Raw genomic sequence first — 21,604 nt, 5'->3', positions numbered from 1 at the left:
GAAATCCTGCCTCTGTAAATTCATTCTGGATAATAGTTTATCACTTATGCATATTTTCCAAATAAACCAAACTGGAGGTTACCTACAAATTTCAGTCTTCGTAATTGAGATTTACCCATGACAAGGTGACTGTGTGTATGTATCTAAGTTTCACTTTGCTTTAAAACATCTCATTCTTCTGCATCAATGTCAGAAGAGTACAGTTGATTTTTAACCACAAATAACGACAAACAGCAAAAATAGCAAGTCCAAAAATAGTGGTCCTGTTTTCTATTTTCTTCCTTAAAAACAAACCTAAAGGAAGACATTCAAATCTCTTGAAAGCTCGGCTGTGAATTTTGTAAATGTGAATTTTGGCCATGAAGGTTAGACGACTTGAAAACACCAGAATCTCTTTTGAGCCATCAGCCCGGTGATTTTCCCCCTATCACAGGAGGAATCAGGCTATGCTTATTTTTAATTAGCAACCCAAGGTGAAGCCTTGGGTTGAGAATTAATTACTCAATTACCGCCTCGGAGTAAATTTTTAACCAGCCGAAATGGAGTCTGCTCATTATTTGGTCGATTGGTTGATAATTAAGTGTTTAATCTAGATTCATTTTTAGGAAACTGCTTTTTGTATGGGAGTGCAGTGGTGTCCAAACTTTTTACCTCTCGGGCTAAAATTGTCATGTGGAAAAGTATGAAGGAGTTTTAGGGCTACATTAGGAAAATATTAAAAAACAAAATTAAGATGATGAAGCCATAAAACTATGAGAATAAAGTCCTAAAATTACGAGACCAAAGTCGTACAAGAATACAGTTGAAATAATACGTGAAAAAAGTTGTAGCATTGCAAAATAGTCATACCTATTGTGACTTTATTCTTGTAATACTATGACTTTGTTCTTCAACTTTTATGACTATTCTAATATTTTTTCCCCTTAATTCTTGTAACATTATGACTTTATTCTCGTATGAGTGTATTCTCATAGTACCATGACTTTATGTATGGTGTCTTATTTTATTATATTCTCAAAAATAAACTCAATATGTAAATCAATGTAATCAGAGTTCTGTTGAAAATGCATGTTTAAATCCTTGTAGACCCAAAACATAAAAAAGGATTTGGTCCATCACATCACTATGACTTGAGTCAACGTTTTCCAGTCCTGGAAGGTTTCTGGGGGCCCACAATAAAGTTTTTGTCTTTAAAGTAAGAGTGACTGGATGTTTGTGGTTCATTTTGCTACAAAATTACAATAACCTGAATAATACACAAGAAATACTATTTTTCTTTCTTTGTTTTTTATTTCAGCCTTTATTTATCCAGGTAAGTTGATTGAGAACAAATTGTCATTTTCAGCAGCGAACTGTTGTTGGAAACTATTTCATGTTTATTTTAGGATGATATTATTTGTCTGTGAACATGTTGCCCTAACTGATATTTAAAAAAAAAAAGTTTCCATCTCTATCATCCTCCAGTTCTTACAGGCCAGATTTTCTCCCTTCTGCTAGGTGGGCCACAAAAAATCCTTCAGAGGGCCATAAATGGCCCCCGGGCCACACTTTAGACAGTAGATAGTTTGTGTGAAAACTACTATGACGAAAAGTTTTGGAAATTTAACTGCTCGCACATGTATGTGTATGTATGTGCGTGTGTGTATGTGCGTGTGTGTGTGTGTGTGTGTGGGTGTGTGTTTATATGTTTCCGTGCAGGGACATTTTTCCAAAACTGGAAAAGAAACTTGGATAATTTGCACAAAAAAAAGAAGAAATTTTCCACTTTCCTCCATAAGGGTATCTCCCTCCCTCGCTCCATCCAATTATAAACCTCCTCCAATTAATATTGAAGAGGAATTCAAACTCTATGTCTCCATTATTCTGAGACTTAGAAAACAGCTTTCAAATAAGCTGTCAGGTTTCCCCCAGCCACAAAGGAAAAATGCTATATTTAGGTTAAAGAGTAGCAAAAACCCCCCAAAAGTTTTTCTTCTGTTTCAATTAAAACTGACTCATTACCTCCTCATAAAATTTTTTCCCTTTTTAAGCCCCCAAATTTGATGCTTGATAGCTTCCAAAATGCCACTTTAATTATCACCCCGGGCCCCCCCCCCCCCCCCCCCCCCCCCTCTCCCATCACCGCTCCCTGCTCTCCTCCTTCCTCCTTTTCCCTCTTTTCTCTTTCTTCTGCCCACCGTCCTTTTTCCTTGGCTGTCTTGGCACAAGCCGCACGGAAATAGACCTAATTAACCCCCCTACCCCTCAGGGAAATCTGCTATGCAAATTAACGTTTTCAAAATATAGTAATTTGAGGACTGGGGATGCCAATTTTTCATGCACGGGCTCCGAAGAATTTGCATGCGCATTAAGCCACCCAATCAATACCTAGCAACCTTATAATATCTTGATCATCGGAAGCGTGTGCGCGCGCTGGCGCGTCTCCGAGAGGAAGCGGTGATTTAAAAAAGAAAAGAACAAGAAAAAAAAAAAGCTGGTGCTGGGAGCTGATGGGCTTGTAGCGCATGTAGAGGAAGAATGGATCGGCCCATTTGGCCACTGGCTACTGGAGCTCGACACAACCATCTGCTGGGAATGAAGGCACGGCGGAGGAAGGAGGGGGATCGGGGAAACACCGGCAGCGAGGAGCTCTCAGCTTACAGCCGCTCTGCGATTGAGGACGGATGTTTTAATTAAGAATCCGGTTCATTTAAATTTTGCATCTCATTTAAAATCACTTTGATGAATGGCTCAGTCGGGTTCTGACGTTAAATAACTGAGGCCGTTTGATGCTTCACGCCAGGTTTTCCGAACTCCATGTATCGATACTATCGCCAAAATCACAATACAACACGATACAATCACAAAGAACATCTCTTTTCCAGCTTTAGGTCCTTCATAAAACTCACATTACTGGTGCGATATTCTGCTTTCTTTTTTAACTATGTCAGTTTCAGTCCTTCAAATTGGAAAACTTCTCTCTGCCATGAAGCCTGGATTGACAAAAAAAAGTACAATTCAAAATCAAAAATACTACATTGATCCCAAAGGGAAATTAAAAGTTGTTGAAAGTCATTAATTTAGATTCTTCAAAGAGTGATTGTGGATGGTAATGACTGTTGTCAGGAAAGATCTTTTGTAGCAGTCTGTATTACAGCAAATTTGAAGAAGCCTCTGACTGAAGGTACTTTGTTTTCCCTAGATGGTCTCATGAAGAGGATAGTCAGGAATGTCCATAAGTCCTCCACCACTGAAGTGGAGAAGGATAAGGGAACCCAGTTGACAAAAACAGTAAGACAATATATTTTTACCCAACTAACCATTTTAATATGGATGAATTTGAGGCCAAATGTCAAAACTGTTCTTTCTTCTGTCCATGTTGTTGTCTTTATTTAAGCCTGTTGTCTTTTCTCTGTATTTCATTTCTCCGTCATCTCATGTCATACGATTTGAGTTGACCAACACCTAAAGCAGATTACCTCCTCCATCTGCTAATCTACTGGTTATAACAGATTGTCAAGAGGCGACGCCATGATGATGACTTGATCAGATACGATGACCAACAGGTACAAATGTGCAGCAAACAGTGAAACAAAGAGGATTTTTTTATTATTATTTCCAAACTGAACTTACTTATACAGTCATTGAAGCCAAAAACATGTTTCCACCACTTTTTCTATCAAACTTTAAGTAGTGTACAAGAATTACCCAAACATGCTGGTGTCATTTGCCCGAATGCCAACATTGACTGATAAAAGTCACTATGCTTATCAGGGATGAATTTAAATTGTACACCTAGTAAAATGTTTTCTTCTCAATACAGCAGCTACCCAAACGTGTATGCCCCTTTTACAGTTGGCAGTGAGTCTGAGCCTGAAGAATATATGATGCACTCTGCTGAGGAAAGGTATTAATTACAAATTAGTTGTTTTCTAAATCCTGATTTGTGCCTCTGTTATTCAAAATAACTGTACACCACATGTTTTTACAGGGTATGCAAACTTCTGGACTTGGCTTTATGTTACACTAAAGGACAGAAAAGTTTTGAAAAGATTTATCTTGGTTTCAGCATTTTGTTTCTATAAATCTAGTGTTGACTTGTTTTCTTTTCAGATTAGCATTTAGCCATTAGCCTTAAGATGCTAGAACGAGGATCACTTAGACTGAATTAGTGTTTCTCAATTTGCAAACACTCCTTGCATCTCCTCTTAGACTAACCACCTCAAGCATGATTGATTTACAAAGGGTTTTGATTTTCAAGTCTTAATTAATAACATTTATTATTTCTACTTCTTTCTTTCTAAAAGGGCTTTTTTTATTTAAATTTTCTATCTTGCCGAACTATTTTGACCACTCAAGAAGACGAGTTTGTGGAACGAATTGGAGATGAGATAGGAAATCATGTTAACCTGTGCATTTCATCATCCAGTTTGTTATCGCGATATCCTCAACATTAGCTGTGGAAACAAAGAGCGACCGACTCACATATTCTCTGGGCGGTCAAAGCCTCTCTTCTTCTCCTGTTCGTTATTCTTCGGGTCCCTCTGCCTATTTTCCAGCCTTCCTGCCTCTTCAGACGTGCCAGCCTGCAGCAGGTGGCGCCGACCCAACATGTCAGAACAGTTCAGACAATTATTGCTCAAATTTACAAATGAGAGCAAATCATTTCCCTTAAACTGCGCTTTCTGCCGAGCGCAGCCTGACGAGGCCCTGCGGAATATCCCATCCCAGCATATGTTTAATTGTTTACCCCTGCTTGTTTACATAAATAGGGAAGAAAAAAAAATGCTGCTCTGCTTTGGGGGTGCGGAGGGGGGCTGGGAGGGATAGAGGAGGGTTTTAGAGTTAGAACTCTACATGACAGCGCTGGAGAATTAATAACAATTTGTGGCAAATAATTACTTATCAATTAAAGCTGTTATCCTGCCTAATTAGGCAACGTTCATTAAATTCAGCCAATTTAAACCTTAATCAAAGTTAGCAGGGCCTGACGGCAGGAGGCAGTGTCAGGGGAGGAGCGCCCCCCAGTGGAGGAGAGTGGAAGAAAGCGTTTTTCCACATTTCTTCAAAACCAGAGGGCCACCTTTCCTTCTTAGCTTATTATTATTAATGTTATTATCAGAAGCAGTTTTAAAAAAGTAAACTGTAATAATACATTTTCATTTCAACTAAGCAGATATCCAACAAATTGAAAGTGTTAAGAAATTATGTTTCTGAAAGTGAAGAGGTTTCAGATTGACCTGTTGATTATTGCTGGAGAAATTGAATTTGAAAGTCACCAGTGCATAAAAAAAACACTTACAAGCACCAAGAAAAGTAAAGTTGCCTTTTAAAAACAGCTTTTAAAAAGAAAAACAAAAACAACAACAACAAACAAAAACCCTCCAGCTTCCAAGCAGTCAGTATAAAAAAGCTTTGAGAAGAGCAGAAAGTGTTGATCATAATGATCTGTGGTCGTTTCCATTTAAAGTAAGAAAACAATCATTTAAAAGTTTAGATTACTATATACAACCTGATATTTCATTTTGTGCAATTGAATGTTTTTTTAATGTGAAGCCAGCACACAGGAGTATACAATTGTGATGTGGAAGGAAAGTTGGAAGGTTTTATATTATTATTATTATTATTATTATTATTATTATTATTATTATTATTATTAGTTACAGGGCTGCACAGTGGTGCAGTTGGTAGAGCTGTTGCCTTGCAGCAAGAAGGTCCTGGGTTCGATTCCCGGCCCGGGGTCTTTCTGCATGGAGTTTGCATGTTCTCCCTGTGCATGGTGGGTTCTGTCCGGGTTCTCCGGCTTCCTCCCACAGTCCAAAAACATGACTGTCAGGTTAATTGGTCTCTCTAAATTCTCCCTGGGTGTGAGTGTGTGTGTGAATGGTTGTGTGTCCTGTATGTCTCTGTGTTGCCCTGCGACAGACTGGTGACCTGTCCAGGGTGAACCCGCCTCTTGCCAGGAACGTAACTGGGGATAAACACCAGCAACCCTCCTGACCCCATTAGGGACAAAGGGTGTATAGAAAATGGATGGATGGATTATTAGTTACAAATAAAAATCTTAAAAGTGTGGTGTACGATTGTATTCAGGCTCCTCAGAACCAGAAGCTTGGAAATTGACATTTTTGCTGATATTTCTTTGTAAAACAGCTCAAACTCATTCAGACTGAACAGAGGGCATCCATGAAGGTCCCATTCCAAACCTTTTCTACAATTTGATGAAAAAGAATAGTCTGTTTAAACGCTTAAATTTTAACCATGGATCTAGAATTTTAGCATTTGTTTGGGAATAAGAAACCTATTTTTATTTAGTGGTTTCAGCATGAATAAATTAAAAGATTTTTATTTAACATTTAACTTTAATATTTAAAGTCCAAAGAAAAACCTTCATAGTTTGATTGTTGTGTTGCCGTAGCTACACTCCCTTTGTGTTTGAGCTCAGTTTGTTCACATCTCAGTAAATAACTAATTATCAGTGATTGATTCCAAGCTTGACCCATTAAACTTCACCGCCTATCCTCCAAATCTGTGTTCAAACGCTGTCACTGATGGCGATGCAGTAAAAGGGGGGGTTAATCATATTCTGCCCAAGGCCCACAAAAAAATCTTATATGCTAAGAAGTGAAATGTTTGGTTTTTGTCTGACCAGAGAACCTGGAGTCTGAACTTGTAAGGTGACAAAATGTGAAAAAGCTTAAAGGTGTTTGAATTGCTGGAACAAACACAGTACATGAGTAGTGTCTCAAAGTATCAGCGTACATCTGGAATAGTTTTAAAACAAATTCCTTGTCTGTTTAAAGTCTCAGTTTTATGTAAAGTCATAAATAAGGAAGTAAAGTTGAAACATTTTAGTCCAAAGTGTGTTGTACAAGAGTGAAAATGCACAGAAGCAAAACATTGGAAGTAAAATTCTGTAAACTCAGACGTTCTAAACACTGACCATTAATCATTTTGTCCCTCTAAAAGCGTCACTTTCAGCAACACAACGTCTCCCTCCAGCCTGGTTCGCCCTCCGGCCCGCCGTGCCTCCGTTTTAAAGCCCTCACTTCCACAAACGCTGCGGCCGCTTGACAACAAAGCATGTGCTCGGCAGGGCGAGAGGCACCGAGGATGGAGTTAATTAATATTGGCTCTAGTTTGGTCTAGTTAATGAATGAGTAAATTATGCACCTCTGGGACACCGCCTCCCTGATCGGCATAAATTACCCTCCCCACCCCCGCAAACGCCACTCTTCCAACATTGTCCTCCAATTTTCCTGCTCTGATCCTGCGCTGATGGGGTCCCTGTCACCAACCAGACCACCACACACACGCACGCACACACACACACACGCCGACCCATGATACCCTGCAGTCTCCATCTGTCTGCCTTTGTCCTGCCCTGGTGTGTTTAGTTCATTGTGCCGTGCAAATTTATTGACGCCTTCTCCTTCGTTTTTTAATTCAACACTTCTGCTCAGCCTCGCATCTTCAAGCTTAGGGAGGCAAATAGCTTCCATCCCATTAACTCGTTTGAGAGGGAAGGCCAGTCAAACAATCTGACCCCCTACCCACACACACGCACACACACACACGCACGCACCAACGCACCCAAACTCGGATCAACACACTCAGTCCTGTTGGTGAGCGGCTGGAAAAAAAGAAAAAAAAAAAAGATCCATATTATTTGCATTAAAAGCTTCACACCGTGAAATTCATTTATAATTACAAAGTGGGGAAGCGTGTGTGTTATGCAGATCAGAGACACGTGGGCGTGTGTGGGCGCGCGTGTGGGTGAGCGCGTGTGTGGAGGGAATTAGGTTTGGACTGGTTATTTTGTGATACCCTAACACCGAATGTATGGTGACAGATTGCAATTATCCCGCCATTGTTATTGTCAAAATCAATTCACTGCAGGCTGGAAAAGTCAGGAAGTTTCTGGTTTGATATTTATTTGAAAATAAATAAATAATGAAGTCTGAGTTTGTTTGCAAACATAAAAAATAGACACAGATCAAGTTATGTGACAAGTTTTTGTTTTTTTGTTTGTTTTTGTTTTAAGAATTGTTACAGCAGTCAATAAAATAAAGATGCCACCTATAAGTGGGTCATGTGTTTAGACCCATTCAATAAATTAGGACATTATTGAATATTTAATTTATTTCAATAAGTTCATCAGCTACTTAGATGCTTTAGCATCTTTATTTATCTTAATCATGATAATTTTCTGCTAACAGCTAATGAAAACACAACACTTAACATCAGAATATTACATCAGACTAATAAAAATAAAACTTTGAAAAAAAAAACAACAGGAATGAGAGCTCAATAAAAAATGTTCATCACCTGCTTGAAGGTCGTTATTTTCAAAAGGTTATTTTAATCAGAAAAAATAGACTCATGCATAGTCGAACTTATTGAGTATGACTTTATATAAATGTTTACACAATAAAAACATCAATGGAAATACAGATCATCAGGTTTAAAAGGTCAACTGAAGAAAAAAACTGTAAATTCTGCTGGTCAGCAATGGAAATGAGAAATGAGAATCTGACAAAGATTCATTAATATGGAGCTAAATTAGGGCCATAAAGTTCTTTGTACAAAAGAAAAAGAAATTGAAACCGAAAAAGGATTTCAAACAGGAAAAAAATGGAGCTGAAAACAAAACTTGAAACTGAAAAATAGTTTCAACATTTTTTTCTCTTTTTATTTTTTTCTTTTGAACAAACTTTATGGCCCCAATCTATCTCCATACCTGAGCTTTCAAGTTAAATTTGAGTTAGAAAACATTCGGGTATACGTGTTTGAGCCTGAGGTTAACCCTTACGACCCCAAAACTACAAACTCTGAAGCAAGAATTAATAGTGACATTCACAGTCTGAATATCTAGCAATAGAAGTAACTACTAAATTGCTGTACGATTCACTAATTCACAATCACTCAATGCTGATTGAATCAAATGTTGTCTTTCTGTCTGCTGAGTGACTGGATGTTTGCCTTATGTCTTCTTTCTGGTGTTGACTGGAAGGAAGGCTGCTGCTGGACTTTCAGTTTGTCAGCAGAAGTAGTCTGTGATGCAGAACACCTGCATGAAACAATAATAGATCTAAAATAAAATTCTTAAGTCAGCATGTTCTCATATCAGCTTTATAAAACAAAGGAAAGAACAAGAGGATTGATGTTTTTAAATACATCTGATGAGTTGTGCGTAGAAGTTTATTTTTTAATATCTCAAATAAATAGTATACCCTGGATTAATTTTCCATAAAACTGTAGCAGTTTACATGTCGAAAAATAAATTGGACTGAAAATCTCTGCCGTCGCTCAGCTGCACTTGCTCTGAAAGATCTGTAGCACCCCCTTGTGGTTATTAATGTGTATTGACCTCGGTCATCAAAATTCCAACTGTGAAACAGAAGATATTCTCTTCGAGTATCAAATGCTTCTGATAAAATCGACCACTATCAAAAACATATTTTATTTGTAACTTAGATGAGAAAAAATAATATATTGCTAAGATTCCATATAATGATTTGCAGTGTTTATTCCAGCTGCATGATTGTATAGTTTAAAAAAACAAAAATTGTGCTAAAAACATCTTGACTTTCTTAATTGATGTTTTTTTTAAAAAGAAGATCTAATATAACATGCATTTTCTCTTCATTACACTGGCATATCGCGGCTACATCGAAGTGAGGCTGGGCGCGTGCCCAGAAGCAGACGCACACACACCTGCTTCCGCTCGGTGTTAATTGGAAGACCGTTCAAATTAAAACACACTCTGCCGTCGGTGCGTCTCAGTAATGGCCGAGTCTCGGAGAATCCCGCTCACCACTCTGAGCTGTGGCATCGCTTCATTTGGTTCTGAAGCACGGGGTTCCGTCCAGCGGGGTTCTCCTGTTGTTCCCCAGGACGCCGGAACCGGCTCAGCCCCGCCATCTGCCACCGAAACTGTTCGGCTGGTTCTCACTTTGTTTGAGCCGGGCAAGAGGAGCTTTCCAGAGTTTAACTACAGTGAGCTGGTTGAGAACGAGGTGGGCTCACATCCTGTTTTAGCCACGAGATGTGTTCTTAATTAACTGTCTAAATTCATCTTTGTTGTACTGAATTGGACCGCGTTACTGGCGTTTTGAAGGAACAAGGCCGTATTTGCCGCATTCAGCTCGCACGTTCTTATGTAAATTCACCATAGTAACCAATACTAAATACTTTGTTTTAGTATTGTGAGTCCATTACTTGACGTCAGCCTGCGCGTGACCCGGGGAAAATTGATAACGAGCTGGTGTGGGAGAATTAGAATATACCCTTTTTTTATTCCCAAGGGGGAAATTTCTTATTTATTGATAAGCTACTCCATCAAAAGTGTTAAATATTATTAAATAAGCAATATAAAAGTAATATTTTTCTTAAATTATGTATATTAAATGTGATATTGTAAGCAATTTATGACCTAAATATTTAATATATTTCTAAACTTATATTTTTAAGAAAAGGTAAATTAATTATTAAACAGAGCAAGTGCTGTTGTAAATTATGAAAGGAATGGGATTACATGGCCTGTTGTCTTTATGGAGGGCAAACCATGCCCAGCCACAAAAATATAAACACTTTGTTTTAAGAATATGACGAATTATGACCAAAAAGTTTCTTTTCTTTACTCTCTTTTTTTTTTTTTTTTTTTTTTTTATAGGATTCAAGGAACTTTTTATTAAGTGGCCATTGCAAACTCCACGTTCTTCAAATTTACCAACAATGTAGTCAAACATTTTTTCCACAAAGATATTTTATTAAAATCCTTTATTTATTGCTATAATGAATACATGAAGTACTGTCTTTGAGTCTTTTTGGCAATGCGTGTCACTGCATACAGGCAAAGTCCCACAAACACTGCACTATTATAAAACTATTCTGGGTAAGGTCATTTTATTTGTATAGCACGTTTTCAGCAACAAGGCAATTCAATGTGCTTTACATGAACTGGAAGGAAATGCTGTCAAAACAATAAACCAAAGGAAAAGGCAAAAAGAAGAAAAAGTATTAAACTATGTATTAGTTCCCCATGTTTAAGAATCCATCCATCCGTTTTCTGTTCACCCTTGTCCCATAGAGGGGTCGGGAGGGTTGCTGGTGTCTATCTCCAGGTACGTTCCAGGCGAGAGGTGGGGTTCACCCTGGACAGGTCGCCAGTCTGTCGCAGATGTTTAAGAATAAGTAGTTTGTAATTTATGAACTAGTAAATTCAAATATAGCCTATTTCAACAACACAGCTTATTTCAGCATGGCCTATTACAATCACATTTATCTGAATTTGTATTATCTGATTACAAGTTCCTTATTTGCCAAGTGAAGCAAAGTATTTAACTTACTAAAACTTAAGGACCTTAAGTTTTAGTAAATATTCAAAAGCCTCTCTGTAACATTTAACCAATTTTTGTTCTTCTGCAATATTCTTGACAGTCGGTTGATCTTTACAATTTACTAGAACAAAGATTATAAGGGCTCCAGATAACCTTCAGGTGGTTGACTATTTTATGAAATGGTTGTCCATCACTGTCTAATGTTGAAAAGCTGCAGATGTGAAATTTAGCTCAGTGTAGCTGAAGGCCGTCTGCTTTTACTCTTTTTGTTTTGACGTTTTGATTAATGTCAGTTACAGCAAACGGACGATGTCCCTCTGAGCCGACTGGAGCTGGAAGAACGGCGAGAACATGAAGAAACTGCTGCTGTCACAAGAAAGTCAGAGCAAAAACATGTGAGTATCTATGACTGACTGTTATTTATAATTATTTTAAAACTGAGCTGTTTATGATTTGGCCGTTTCAGGGAGGCAAACATAAGAATAAAGACCGCATTGAGGATCTGCTTGACATTGGATATGGATATGATGATGAGGATTCTTTCATTGACAACTCTGAGCCAGTGAGTCGGTTTTCACTGTAGTTTTTTGCATTTCTGTCATCCTGAGCCCAGAATAGTACAATTTGTGGGAAGTCTGGTGCATTTAAGTTGGGGCTTTTTAATGGAATTAAGCCCTTCTACCAGTAACTCTAATCCATAGAAAGTACAGAAAACTGTCACTGAGGATCTTTGTTATGGTTTCAGTTCCTCTCCTAATTAATTTTCCTCATTGTGCACATAAAAACAAACTTTAAAAGGCATTTCCTTTCTGATTCCGGCCCAGTACGACGAGTTTGTGCCATCCACCCTTACCACTAAATTTGGTGGATTCTACGTGAATTCGGGCGTTCTGCATTTTCGTCAGGCCTCTGACACAGACGACTCAACAGGCGAGGGAATATTTCAACCAACTAAAGTACGTGCTGTTGGCTTTAATGGTTTTTTTGTTGTTGTTTTTTTTTCGAATTGCCGTTTTCCAAGCTCCAGTTTCTATAAAGTCTGATGGAGATTCTAGTTCTTAAAGATTTTTCTTTAATTAGTGAGCACTTGCATTAGGGTACAGATGTGGTCACTAAGGAGTTTTTGCTTTAGAAGAAAAGGTTGTGCTAACTTTAACATGAAGACAAAAATACTGTATAAAATTACCAGATTTTAAGCTGTTTTTTTCCATCTTGTATAGCACTTCTCATGGCTACAATTACCTACATTTAACTGTCTTGGTGTTTCTTCCTGAAAGAATGTTGATGCTTAACTTCACAACAAGATTTCCAACTTCAGCTTAGAAAAAGTGTGTTCAGTTCTGTTGAAGGGCCATTGTGATGCGATTTCCAGGCAACACTCCAGGAATGGTTTTTGACGAGGGAAATAACTTTATAACATGATGTAGAGCTCAGTTATTTTTATGCAATACTGATCCTCTTAAATACATCAACTTTTAAGTTTTGCTGAGACTTCCTGTTGTCAGCTGGAAGTCTGGCACTCAGTCTATTTTTTTTTTTTTTTTTTTTTTTTTTTTTTTTTTTTTACCAAGTGTCTCATCCAACAGGTCTTAGTTCTATCTCTTTTGTGACACCGCTCAGTGCCAACTTTGTGCATTGAGAGGCGAGATGTTGGTGTGAACTACTAGTCTTTAGGTATGGTGTTAGATTTTTGTTGAGTTTTGAATCATCCGGCCACTGGGGACAGTCGGCCTGAAAATTCCACCATCACTGTCTAATCTGGAATGCTGGGGAAAAATAGAAAATTTGGTGCCGTTATGTACAAGATTTGATATCCAAACTGTCTTCACCATCTTGCAATTTGAGCTTGTTGTGTGTGTGTATATATATATATATATATATATATATATATATATATATATATACGTATTAATGCTGTACATCATCAGAAACGTAAACTTGACGGTGAGCAGAATCCAAAGAAACGGGGTAAGGCACTTGGTGCGATGAAGACCAACACAAATTTAAGGTACCCTTGACCAGAGTCGATAAACTCCTGTCTGAGATTTGAAAGTGTTTGACCTTTTACTCATGGCTGTCTGTTTTTGTAGCTCTATGTCCAAACTAGGGGTGGATGAAGGAAAATTTAAAAAGAAGAAAAAGGCCAAGACGTTGAGCGTCACCAGCATGCTCAAGAAGTTTCAGCGAGAGAAGGAAAGGGAGCGGCAAAAACAGGGGAAGACGCGCCAGACCACAGCTGCTGCAACGGAGCCAGCGACCACAGCCTCCGTGCTCCCGGCAGATGCACCTGGGGGAGGCAGCTCCAATGTAACGGACCCTCTCCTCAGTTTGATCGGCTCCACCAATGATCACGCTCTGATTCAAGCAGCCAGCACTGTGGACTTTGACATAGATTTGGACTCTTTGTTAGAGGTTAGCGAAGAGCCTCTGTCGCCAAAATGTCTTCCCCAAACAGCTGCTGAAGCACAACTTGACGTCAAATCAGATGATCAGATCCAGCAGAACGTTCAGTGTGAAGGTGAATCCCAATTTTTAACCACGAAAACCAGCTTGCTCCCGACGCCTCGCTCAGAGCACCTTCAGCTCCGGGCTGAAGCCGGTCCTGTGGTTCTGCCTCAGAGTACCCCGCTGCCTGAGGGACTTCCCCCAGAACTGGAGGACAGCATTAGGAGCCTGGTGACGGTAAGATTTTTTATTTAGTTAGTTATTTTAGCAAACTTAAGAAAACCTCAATCAAGTCTAAATTTTCACCCGAATCATGAACTTTTTCTAATTGACATATGTACACTGTAAAAACAGAATCTTACTAAATCTTCTCGTTTATAGTGCAAATATCTGGTGAGGGGGGGGCACTAATTCAGAAGTAACTTTTAAGCAAGATGTAGAAATTTGTTCTTAAGTTAATTTTGTTGAAAAATTACTAGTTCCACTGGCAGATTATTCCACTTATAACAAGACATTTTCCCATGTAACAAGTGAAATAATCTGCCAGAGGAAATTGAACTTTTTCAACAACATTAAAGAACTAAATTTAAAAATACTCTTATTTCTTGCTGAAAAGTTGCTGATAAGTTGGTTTATCTCAAGTGTACAAAGAGATTAACTCTAGAAATTAGACCAAAAATACTTGGTAAAGTAAAAAAAAAAAAAATTACAGCATAGTGAATTTTTTATTTTATTTATTTATTTATTTTATTTATTTTTGTGGTGAAATTGTGCTTATCAGTTTCTTTTTTTTTTTAACCTGTCACTGTTTTTGTGCAACACTGGAACCTTTTTGAATGAAAAGATGCATATTAGACCCACCTTTTATTTAATTTTTTCAGGCTGCTAAGACATTGGAGCGGGAGTCAAAACTCAAGTTCTTCAGTCCAGATATCAACTCAATTCTGCTCAAGTAAATAAATCCTCAACATGTATAATTTCAGATTGTCTTGTACTAGCATTTTTACAAATATATATACTTGAAACTATAAAACTGCAAGGAATCATTACATCAGTACTGTTGTGGTTTTACTTAATTCTTTTTCTTTTCTTTTGTTTTTTGTGAAATAACATAAGCAAGCTAAACTAGGGAAATTTCACAAGCCAAAGTATTCTAATGTGTAGAAACAGTTTTGCTATTCAACAGCTGAACCTGCTTTCATTCTTAAAAGCGACATGTAATTGGACATTGACTGAATGCAACACATTTAGATTAAGCTGCTATTACACTGTCAAACATCAAGTTTGACAGATTTAAGTTCGTATCTCAAACTTGAATGTTTACCATTTAGTGTGTCTGCATTGTACTGAGTGTGGCGTTCTGCTGGTGTTTGTCTTCTCTAGTATTGAGCTGCAGTGTCAGGAGCAGAGCAGCCAGCTTCGCTCCAAAGTCTACAAACACCTGTCCTCCTTCCTGCCCTGCAGTAAAGACACTCTGCTGAAACGAGTCAAGAAACTGCTCATCACACATGAAGTGAGTGTGTTTTAGGAATTGAAAAAATATTTCTTTACAAGCAGTGTGAGACTTCTGTTTTTAACCCCGTCTAACTTTTAAGGAGGAAACTCCTGGTGCAGAAGATCAACTGCAGCAACTTAAGGAGGCCATTGAAAGGTCAATGCCAGAGCAGGTGGCTTGCTTCCAGGAATGTTGCCAAGCCTATGAGCAAGCAAAGACTTCAAAGTAAGTTCTTCAAGTATTTTTTTCTGAGTTGCCAGCACTGTTAAAGTACACTACTCGTGTAAAGTTGGGAATGTTCATCTTTTGGAGGACATTTCACAATAAACTGAAATCTGGTATTACTAGAAATGTCCTAATCAGATACAAAGTCCAAAACTACATCCTGCATGTCCCTTTTTATTATTCACATTACTTAACTTGGTTTGTTGTATTGAATGCAACCTTTCTTTGCCTCCTTCAATTGTGACGTTTGCATGTGTCAGTTTGCATATGCAATGTCTGTCAACTGCATTACAATACCTCCAACAAGCAGACATGCTGCTCCTACCTCCCTCCTATTTCTATATATTAGAGTAAACAATTGAATTTTCTGCACATTGACAGTAAATTCTATGGAGAAGTCTGTTTGAATGTTTAGTCGGAGCCAAGAGTGGTGGGATAGTGTTCCAGTGGTGCCCAAAGTGGGTCCTGGAGGGCCGGCACCCTGAATGTTTTAGTTCCCTCCCTGGTTTAACACACCTGGATCCAATGATGGCTCATTAGAAAGCCTAAGAAGAACATTGACCTGCTGAAAAGGTTGTTACTACCACCAGGGAGAGAACTAAACTGTGCAGGAGGCCGACCCTTGAGGACCCACTTTGAGCATCCCTGTGTTTTGTACATCACTGACACTTTCAGAACTTTGATGATTTTCAGCCAATGTTTACATCCAGGTTTACCAAATCTCTTCTTCTGCTGCAGAAATGTCTCTCTTCGATGGTGTCAACAGTCAAAATCAGGTTTTCACCAAAATGCACTATTTAAGCTGATTTCAGTTTCTACCGCTTGACAAATGTTGTCATTTTGGTAGCTGGCTCAAAATCCAATTGGCCTTCATAGCATCAAACTAATGCTGCATGTAGAATGTAAGAGTAATCAGTAGACTGAATCCAACTGTCCAGACTTTGAAAAACTATATATACCGTGTTGTCTGTATATAACTGGAGACCGAACCTATCTATCTTTCCAAATCTGCCTCAGGGAAACGGAAGAGGACAGGGTGGTGGAGAAAAGTACCAGAAAAGCTGTTCCAAAGAAGTTGTTCAAATGGAATCAGGAGATAAGGTGGACTGCCACAAAGATCATCTGAGGGGACATGTGGACGATTCTTGTAACACTTGTTTTCATAACGTGCAGAGATTGTTTGGGTCTCTTGTTGAAAGAGAAACTGGCGACGTGTCAAAAGGAGGGGAAAGAAGGGCAAGAGCTTGAAGAGTACATGAAGACTGTGCTTGACAATGAAGTGAAACCTCTTTGGCCTAAAGGATGGATGCAGTCCAGGTCTGTTGCCATTTCAAAACACATTAATAAAAGAGAAAAAATTTTACTTCATTATTATTTCAGGGTGCTGATGAGGGAGAGCAGGAAGCTGTCAGGCCTCTTTGCTTCACTCCAGTAAGAAAGTCCAGCGAACTCTTTGGATTGCGTTTGAAATCTTCTTAGATCGTTTTCAAATGATGTGCATGTTCTCATGTGTTCAGAGTAAACAAGGCCAAGAGCTGTCAAACTGAGAAGCGTCCGGACAGGTGCACAAGCACTCGGGGAACTGAAGAACTGAAGGTGGAGTCAGGCGTCTCGGTTTCCTTCTCTCTTCCAAAGTCAGATGGACCTCCAGAGACTCCCGGATGTTCCCTCCTGGATATCCTCGCTGACCAGGCACTGGCTTGTGAGCAGCCCTTCAGTCTCTCCAGGGACTACTTGGCGGCGGCAGTCTTCAAGCCCTGGAGCGTTGGGATGAACGACAGAAGTCCTCCTCTTCCTCCTCCACCGCCTCACTCAAGCCCAATCAATTTCCCTGAGAGTCGGGTTGTTTTGCCTCAGCTGTTGCAGGTTGGAGATGTCAAATCTTTTGGAGTCTCCCAACTTAGAAACGGACAGTAGATTTAACCTTCATGTAATTGCATATTGCCTGAACCTCTTGCTAAACTGGTTATTCCTGAGGGTCCACAGTAGCTCAGTCAGTTCTGATAAATATTGAAAGATTACTGTTAAATTTATGGACAGTTCTGACTTGGACATTGTGAGAAACATGACTCTTGTCTTCAGCGCTGTCAGCTTGTAATTCACCTTATTAAAAACAAATAAACCTGCAAATGAGACATTTGAAGGACTTAAGAGCTGAAACTTGTTGCTGAGCAACATCAAAATATTGTTGAATGGTGTTCAAAAATAAACCAATTTCAATACGGCATAAAAACCTTCACCTAACACTAAAACCTTTCATTGAAAAAGTGTCTGAAATTGGCTTCTGATAGTGGGTTTGTTTTTTTTTCCCTCCCAAGAGGTCAGAAAATAGTTCACAGCTCTGTGTTGGGTGGCTGCAGCATTGATTCTAAACGATACGCTAAATTCAGGGAAGATGGTCAGTTGAGCCAAACATTTCTGTTGAGGTTTAGTTTCTGTATTTTACAAACACTCCATAAATGAACTTGACAGTATGACATCACAAAATATAACCGATGCTTGGATTAAAAGAAGCGTGTCTCAACTAACATGAGTAGTTGATCCTGAAGGCAGATTTTACATTTGAATGTAGACTAAAAACTATGTACACTGGATATGAATTAAACAAAACAAACATCCAACAAGACTTAGAATTCACTAAATTAAATAAACATTTTCTTCAAAGCAGCATTCATAAAAATGGGCTTTAACACTTTGAGCAAGAATTGGTCTGCTGTCAGAACGTGTACCTTAGCAGTGGCTCTTTAGACTTTGCTTTTATTGAGACTTGCCCTGGTTTTTGAGGTCTTTATAACCAACATAAGGAGAAAAGATGCACAATTAAAAGAAAACTTTGTTTTTATACTGAAGACAGACTCGGATTCTGGGATGCGTTTCCCACATCTGGACCAGTCTAAGTCAGGAATTGGTGTGTTCCCTCGGGTTTCACAGTTATGTAATCAAATGAGCAAGAAGAGCGATCAATAAGAAACATCCTCGACATCTGTTTGTTGTTCCTGTAAAAGAAACTGACATAATTATAAAGTCTTTCCTTTTCATTGGAAATATCTAAATTATTTAGCAGAAAAGGTTGAGGTTAGTTCTGAATATTACCGTTTCCTCCTAATGTCTGGTTTTGAACTTCACAGTCCAAAGGCTTTTCTTCCATGTGCAGCTTGGATGGATGAATATGTTCTGGATCCCCTTGAGGGAGAGGAACAAATGGCATTTAGATTTGACATACTTACAAAAACATGCATAGGCTTAAACGTTTGACATTTTTGTCTCATTTCAATCTTTTAATGTATTCAGATTTTATGTGATCAGGCGAAGACAACATAGTCACTAGCAGGTTTTCATCCCTGTACTCAGTTCCATCTCCATCAACTCCAACCAACTTTCCTGCAGATGTTCAAATGCATTGATTATCTATCTGCTGTTTGTTCATTGTGTTATTTCCTCAGTAATGATCTGAAAGAAATTGCTAGAACAAATGTTTTAAAGCCAGCTAATCACATACCTTTCACTATTTCTGGCCAATCTTTTCTTATAAAAATAAGTGTGCACATAGTGTTTTTTTTTTAAACCATTGCTATTAGCATTGTTTCCTTTACGACTGTTATTATTCTCAGTTTTTAAGGCTGATTTATAAGTACTCTCAATGTCAAAATTGTATTCAAATAAGAGGTTAATGAGCAGTACTCAGACAGATTTAGCATAGTTCAAATAATTCTAAAATTGGATAAGATGAGCGCGCCAAAGCTATCCTGGAATGACAGAATAGAGTGACCTCTCCGTTCATTTAATTAATCTACATGACACAGCAAAAGAGAAAATCTTATCTATAAGAAACCTTATTCTGTTTCTGTCTTGTGTTAGCTGCAGGTATTAAACTTTTAACTCTCATAGCTGACAATGTGTCCATTTGTTATAGATGTGCACAAATTGAAATTATGAAATATTTGCTTTTTCAAAAAAAAAAAAAAAGAATTTTGGATTAACAGGTTTTTGTGCTAGGATGAGGTGTTTTTAAAAATAGATGTATGTCGCAAAACTGCAATGGAAACATTTTTGCATCACAAGTCATGTGATCAACAGATGGAGGTTACCACTGGCAGAAACATCGAAGACAACAGGAAGTAGCAGGAGGAGGATGATTTGTTTGGGGGGTTTTTCTCCCAATGTGCAGCTGGCTCAACCAGAGCTCCCACTGCATCATACAGTTCAGAGAAACCAGTGTGTCATTTCCACCTGTTGAATCCATAACTCTTATGTAAAATCACTGACTATAAATTCCCCAAAACGCCTAGAATAAGGGCATAAGGGGTTGGTTGCTCCAAAGAATAAAACGCTGACGTCTCCTCTGACTAGGTGAAGAGCGCTGGAGCCATGACTGAGCTCTGAATATATCTCATGTTTACAGTCAATGCCACTATCATTTTTATTGACTTGTCACCTAAACAAGCTTAATCACACAAGATTATAATTTTATTTATTTATTGGAAACATCCCAATTGTGAAATCATTTTTTTTGGCATTAGCAGAATAGTGAGAAAGATTTGCGCATTTTTGTTATGGAAATGCATCTCCTGTCTTTTACTTTTTAAATGGCTTAAATTCTTATACTTCTAAGTATTTTTTACCTTAATCATTACTGCTTACATTTTTCGGATTTGATTCGTAAAACATTTTTAACGACCTTGAATCGTTCTTCTGCAGATTCATTACATTACTTTGTGTAATTCTGACACATAAAATGCAATTAAAGTGCAGAACATTTTAGTTGTGATGTTCAGTTCAAAGTTCGCTCACAGAGGACTGTCGCTGTGATGTTCTGTGACCTCTCTGCTGGAGGCTGCTGTGGCCCTGAAGGCCCCAGTTCCAGCTTTGCCTCACACCAGTACTGGTTTCCATTGTCCCCTCTGCAGGGAGCGACGAGCAGACTGAAGCTCTCTTTCACTGGAGTCTTCTCTGCGGTCCTGTTGGAGCGGAGCTCAGCCAGCGCCGTCCGTCCCTTGTAGAAGGTCACCACCAGCTTTTCCACGGGCGCGACGTCCTCAACTGTGCACTGCAGAATGTACTGTCGACTCTCGTACATCGGGCCGCTGTGATTCAAAAACCGGATGGAGACTGTTTTTGGTGGCTCTGTGGAGGCAGACAGAGGGTCAGGTCAACTTAAAATCCTTCATTTTCTCTTATGGTTAAAAAAAAAAAAAGGAACTCACGGTAGACTATTACAGAGAGAGAACTGCTGCACTGCCCTCCCTCGTCAGACATTGCATAACATACAGGGCTGAGACTCCATTCAGTCAAGTTGTCCACACTCCACACCAGGAAACTTTCCATTCCGTGTATTTCTCTCTTTTGGTAGAAAGTGAGAAAAGAGAAAAATAAAAAGTAGTACAAATGGAAATGGAGCTTATTTTGATTTGTCATGTGATTAATTGATTTATTGCTCATTGCAACAGGCTTAAATGTAGGCTGTACTTTACACTCTGTGTGTGTAACATTCTTACTATAGTTAGCGTCATTTCTATTTATCTTACGACCTACTGACAGTATTATTGCTACTGATTTTAACATGACTGGAGTACCAAACGAAATGAAAAATTAAGTCTTAAATACAGAGTGATATTAAAGTGTACCATATTATTCGAAGTACTTGAAAGTAACATCAGCTGATAAACACTGAATTTACAGTTAATAAGTTTGATATCTTTTATTTTCCCAATAGAGGCAGCAGGAAACAGGAAGAGCTTAAACTATTATATGTAAAAGTAACATAGAAATTGTTTTTCGATGTTTAAAAGCATTTAGTTTGTATTATTCATTGTTTAAAAAAAATTAGATATACTTTATTTTGCTAGCCTTTTGCTCTTGGGGGCCCCCTGGTGGTGTGGAGGCCCTAAGCAGCAGATAAAATCACATATGCCTTAGAACAGCCCTGCACGGGAATTCATGCAACAAGTAGAGGTTCAGCATCAGCAACATATAAACTTGTATACTTTAATATAAAAACACTAACATGGTTTATTCAAAATGCTAAAATTCTGAAGCCTTTTTTGTTTTTTAATTAAAACTCCAGACGTCTCATCTTTATCAAGCATGACATCGCGTCCAGGGAGTTTCTGTCTTACCG

The 21,604-nt window shown here is 38.5% G+C and overlaps 1 protein-coding gene across 4 annotated transcripts; it reads left to right on the top strand.

The window, feature by feature from the left end:
- The first annotated feature begins 9,672 nt into the window (after window positions 1–9,672).
- On the top strand, window positions 9,673–20,666 carry LOC122830351 (ubinuclein-1-like). 4 transcript variants are annotated; one of them, XM_044115639.1, is made up of 14 exons: window positions 9,673–9,998; window positions 11,615–11,716; window positions 11,788–11,883; window positions 12,146–12,277; window positions 13,250–13,329; window positions 13,412–14,003; window positions 14,648–14,718; window positions 15,150–15,279; window positions 15,362–15,486; window positions 16,504–16,587; window positions 16,660–16,803; window positions 16,867–16,917; window positions 17,004–17,352; window positions 20,394–20,666. In XM_044115639.1, the coding sequence occupies exons 1-14, from the start codon at window positions 9,768–9,770 to the stop codon at window positions 20,484–20,486; spliced, it is 2,280 nt and encodes a 759-aa protein (XP_043971574.1). In that variant the 5' UTR covers window positions 9,673–9,767; the 3' UTR covers window positions 20,487–20,666. The 4 variants fall into 4 exon arrangements, with proteins under 4 accessions (XP_043971574.1, XP_043971575.1, XP_043971577.1 ...); XM_044115640.1 differs by having other exon boundaries at window positions 9,702–9,998; window positions 11,621–11,716; XM_044115642.1 differs by lacking the exon at window positions 12,146–12,277 and having other exon boundaries at window positions 9,702–9,998.
- The last annotated feature ends 938 nt before the right edge of the window (window positions 20,667–21,604 follow it).

The sequence above is a fragment of the Gambusia affinis genome, linkage group LG04 (genome assembly GCF_019740435.1).
Source record: "Gambusia affinis linkage group LG04, SWU_Gaff_1.0, whole genome shotgun sequence".
Classification (NCBI taxonomy): Eukaryota; Metazoa; Chordata; class Actinopteri; order Cyprinodontiformes; family Poeciliidae; genus Gambusia; species Gambusia affinis.
Note: the sequence above shows the minus strand (reverse complement) of the source record. Positions and strands in the feature narration are given on the sequence as shown.